The sequence below is a fragment of the Thunnus maccoyii genome, chromosome 13 (assembly GCF_910596095.1).
Source record: "Thunnus maccoyii chromosome 13, fThuMac1.1, whole genome shotgun sequence".
Lineage (NCBI taxonomy): Eukaryota > Metazoa > Chordata > Actinopteri > Scombriformes > Scombridae > Thunnus > Thunnus maccoyii.
Genome location: NC_056545.1, coordinates 24,026,657 through 24,031,483, shown reverse-complemented (window position 1 = coordinate 24,031,483; position 4,827 = coordinate 24,026,657). Strand labels below are relative to the sequence as shown.

General features: G+C 40.5%; 1 protein-coding gene across 1 annotated transcript; it reads left to right on the top strand.

Annotated features, from left to right (window-relative positions):
* Window positions 1-430: 430 nt before the first annotated feature.
* LOC121910344 (proline-, glutamic acid- and leucine-rich protein 1-like) lies at window positions 431-4,353 on the top strand. Its single transcript, XM_042431532.1, has 2 exons — window positions 431-660; window positions 2,631-4,353. The coding sequence occupies exons 1-2, from the start codon at window positions 582-584 to the stop codon at window positions 3,452-3,454; spliced, it is 903 nt and encodes a 300-aa protein (XP_042287466.1). The 5' UTR covers window positions 431-581; the 3' UTR covers window positions 3,455-4,353.
* The last annotated feature ends 474 nt before the right edge of the window (window positions 4,354-4,827 follow it).

Genomic DNA, 4,827 nt, shown 5'->3' with positions numbered 1-4,827 from the left:
GTGACGATGTGGTCTGGCTCAAAATGTTCTGCATCCAGGCTGTGTGTTTCATCATTACACGCATCTGGTGCTGAAGGAGACATTTCTATAATACAATGAACGGAAGATTACAGCAGCACATTCATATGTGGACGCAAATGTCAGGCAATTTACATCATCTGTTGGTCTGCTTAAAATCTCTCTCTCTACTCTCTCTCTCGATATTGTTTTCAAATGTGTATTGACATGATCATAAGTACAGTATTGCTGAATCATGTTGTATTATAGTTACATGTAATATAATGTTGCAAAAATAATTATAAACCACAACATACAACATATATTCGAAAATGTGACGCACACGCGTGATGAGTCATTGATGAGCAAACCGAGGTTACGTCATGCGTGCAGAACATTGATTCCTCACTTTGCATCTGAACTTGGACCCGAGTTGACCTGTTGCAAAGCTTGGACACTGGAAAGTGAACTCTTGGAGAATTGAAGCGCTGGAAAGAATTTCTAAAGCGGATCTTGTTGGAAAACAAAACTACTTGGATCTCTGAAGGACTACTTGGATACTTGGACAACTGAACAAGTTGGAAATGGCCCTCGGAGGACCCCTCTTCGCTGGTGACCACCTGCTGACTGGAGTCGCCCATGAGATGGACCGTGACCCGGCAGGTAAGACCAATTTAAAATTTATATTTTACTTATGATTTATTCATTATTTATCTCCAAGAAAGTTTTGAAACCAATCTTAGAGTAAAAAATAATGTCACTTTTAGAGTTTAAAGGTGGACAGTTCATAGCATGTAATTGGGCCTATTGAAAAAAACACAGATTTGGTGAAAACAGACAGTTATTCTACGATTTCTCCGTGTAAAATGATTATTTATTGGATAGAACGAATGAAATATCCCGGGACAGGTGTGGAATGTGTAAACAATTAGTGTGGTGATTTGAAACACTGTTATTTTGGTTTCAATACATCAAATTGTCCAAAACTTGCATTGAAATTATGGAAAAAAGATGGCGACTGGGCCAAATTTCGGAAAATGCCAAAATTATGTTCTTGTCTCGCACCATGGAGACGCTGGAACTCTGAGCTCCAGACGTCAGAACGTCAGGACGTACAGGTGTAAACAGACCTGGGTCCGGTTCTTCTAACGTGTAGCTAAATCCAAGCTGCTTTTTTGATTGTTGAAGCTTAATTGTCTAAAAATGTATCCGAAGCTGTTGCCGTACTGTAATTGCATCATTTTTGGTATTTTCATAACATTGAAACGCGATCTGTTTGTTCGTTTGTTTTATTTTTCGAGGGAGAGGAAAGAAACATGCAGCTTTAAGGTTCTGCATGTGCGCGTCCTGCGTCCAGGATGCTACCGTCTCGTACATGCCCTAAAGATTTGCATCACATAAACTGGGAAAATAAATAGTTAAAAACGACTAGTTTGTTGTGCACAGAAGCACAGAAGTTTCTGTAGTTATTTTGGAGAAACTCTGTTGCTGGTTGCGCATGGTTTAACCAATATGCTCATGGTTCAGCGTGCATAATGATGCACAGCTGACTTCACATTAAATAATTCACGAAGCTTATTGCCAACTATGGAAAGTTTTGTGTCACTGAAGTCTTTACAATGCTCTGTTGGTGCAAAAGAAACTCCTTCCAATGCACGTAGGCCTACACAAGAGTCAGTTAATGGGCCACTAAGAGATAAATCACATTTTTTCTCGTGATCCATGTTGCCTTCTTCACCTAGATCGCTTCCCTAGCCCCCTCTCCGTTTTCTCATTTATCCTGTTATTCCATTTTCCGTTGAGTTGAATTTTCGTCCAAAAACGGATTAGGAACGTAGCTCTGTGGGCTTTAATCTGAATCCAGATCCAAAAAAAAGCGGAGAGAGCCCGCGTAAAAGCGCAGGGCGCATAGGGAGCTCCACCTCTCTTCATTTAGCAATTACAGAGCATTGTTTATGTGCGCCTTTTAACTGAGAGCCCTACAGTGTATTATTATTATTATTATTATTATTAGGTCTATTACAATTATAAACCATCACTGCGGCCTTGGGAATAGTATTTTTTAATATTTGCTCTCATTTTTTTTCCGCATCATTACATACTCCAATAGTATGTGTTACTAAACTCAGGCTTAGCCATTGTTGTAGTCTTCAGACCAGACCAAAACGCAGTGTAATGAGCAGTCCCTCATCACAGAGCTCACAAGTCAGAATGGCGTAAACCTTCATTTACTTGGCAGCCAAATATGTCACAACAATCGAATGATTAGTAATCAGCTCTTAATAAAATGAGAATTACACAAGTGGTACAAATGGGTTATTGATCAATAGACATCTATTAGATAAAATTCAAGTTGCCTTTTAAGGTAGTTTTTCCAAGTGACTGAGTGGACTAAACAATGGTTATCATTAAGTCCCACATGAATACAGCATAAAAAATGACTCTCATGCCCTCATCTTGTGTGTTGTTGGCTTTGCCATTGGCTAGCTCTGACACGTGTATTGCAGTCATAGTTGTATGTTGTCTAACTTAAACATTGATTGTTGCTTATTTAGTCACAATTATTTGATGTTATGAGAAATACTTCAGATTTGAAATCAAGTTCTCATGTGATGTGTCTCTTTTCCCATCAGGTGGCTCCTTTCAGCGTGTCGGCTACCTCGTTGAGCGTCCTGCAGGACCCGGCATCCCTGAAGTCATCAGGATCCTGGACCACGATGATGACAACAATCTCCCCATCTACATCTCTTCTGACGAGGAGGAGGAGGATGAGGTTGTGGTAGGTATTGTAGGTGCAGGTGGAGGTGAGGACGTTCCTCCGTTCTCTTCTGATGAAGAGGATGAGGTGGAGGAAGACGACCAGCAGAGCGAGAGTGATGAAGAGGAGGATGAAGACACCGATGACAGTGACGACTGGTTTGACTGGTCAAGCGAGGATTCCGGATATGAGAGTCTGTCCGAAGATGAAGAGGAATTAGAAGACGATGACATCAGACCTCGTTCTCCTCTTGTCCAGCAGCTCCCACCAGACAACTTTTGGCAGCGTTGGAGAGAAGCTTATCCTCCTGTTCCTGCTGGTGCTCCTGTTCCTGTTGCTGCTCCTTTTGTTGTTCCTCAGCAGCTGACTGCCAGGCATCCACCGGTACCTGTTCAGCACCACGAGCTCCCTGGAGCCTCAGCATCCCAACAGCCCGAAGAGTCTGCTCCTTCAACCCCCAGCCTCAGCTCGTCCACGAAGAGGAGCAGGGAAGACAGCCACTGGGAGGAGGTGACTGCCAAGCCCCCGAAGAGGAACTGTGAGGAAAGGATGGACAACCCAGTTCCCTCAACTTCAGGCCACAGCTCCTCTGCAACCAGCAGCACAACGTCTGGCAGCAGCTCCTCAGCTACAAGCAGGAGATACTGGGAGTGTCCTTTTGGATTCCCGTTGTGGGCTGATGACAGTGACTCCGACTAGAATTGCCAGCCCTGCACACCACAGGAAACAGGATTAGAAAACCGTAAAAACTGCCTTAGGTAGCGTCTTGCACCAGGGATTTTTGCATCTGTTAATACATTTTTTTCCTTTTGAATAACAATTCCCTCAAATAACAATGAATAGGACACCTAAATGTAATACACTTATACAGCACTTTCATTCAAAGCACTTTACAATGTAGCTACCTCTCATTCATGCACGCATTGATAGCAACAAATTGTACCATGCGAGGCACTGGCATAACCATCTAGTTCAGTGTCTTGCCCAAGGACACGTCCACTTCCCCTCGATCTCTTATCCAGGGAATCACACTTTAAATCGGCAGAATGCTATAAAACATGAGCTATTGTCCATGACATAATATGTGAAAAAAGTTAAGTATGAACATCTGACTTACAAAGAAATTTACCTGCTTAGGCTATTATATTAATATTGAGAAACTCTGTAAACTAAGTGTACAATATACCTGCTTATCCATTTAATATCTTATTTAATTAGCATTATTACTTTTATAATTATCCCAACCTTACTTGCTAAGTTGTTCTTTTTTTAGACTAAGTTGTAAGTGCCTACACCAGAGGTAAGTTAATGATTAATGACAATATAGACAAAAAATGTCCTGCAAGTTTTAATATCACTTATTTAACAGTTCATTAATTATTTATTTTATTTAATCTGTAATATTTTGATTTTTTTTGTCTAGGTGTAGATGACTGTACCAGACTAAGGTAAGGTAATACTTAACAATGTACAAAAGTCTCCTGCAAGTCTTAATATCACTTATCGGAAATCCAAAGACTATTTATGTCACTCCCTCTGTAGCACGTCTCCTGCCATTCTCATTAGCACTTATCTAAAAATTCAGTGATTATTTATCTCACTCATGCTTGTATTTTGATTTTTTTCAGAAGACCCAGTGAGCACAACAGCCAAGAGGATGAGGACCGTCCCAACCCGACCTGCACAGAGGAAGTTTTTACTACCTGCTTCTTCTGTGCTGGTGGGTTTGGGAAGCTCCTCGCATACACACGCAGGCCTTTTTCTCCAGTTGTAGATCGTGACTGTCTGGATTACTAGAAGAAGGTAAATCAAAACTTAATGACAACATTAACAAAGTGTCCTGCAAGTTTTAATGTCACTTATTCAACAGTTGAATGATTATTTATCTAACTTAATCTGTCATACTATTATGTATTTTTCTCTATAGGTCTAGATTGTTATACCAGTTAAAGGTTTATGCTTAATAACACAACAAATGTATCCTTTATGTCTCAATATCACTTACTGGTATTCCAAAGATTTATTTTACTGACAAACAGAGCTATGTTAATTATCAATTACATTATGAAAAG

Bases quoted from the DNA above. Each gene is read 5' to 3' on its own strand.
- LOC121910344 (XM_042431532.1), top strand. From the start codon at position 582: ATGGCCCTCGGAGGACCCCTCTTCGCTGGTGACCACCTGCTGACTGGA. The intron at 661-2,630 runs GTAAGACCAATT...TTTTCCCATCAG, and splicing joins GATGGACCGTGACCCGGCAG to GTGGCTCCTTTCAGCGTGTC.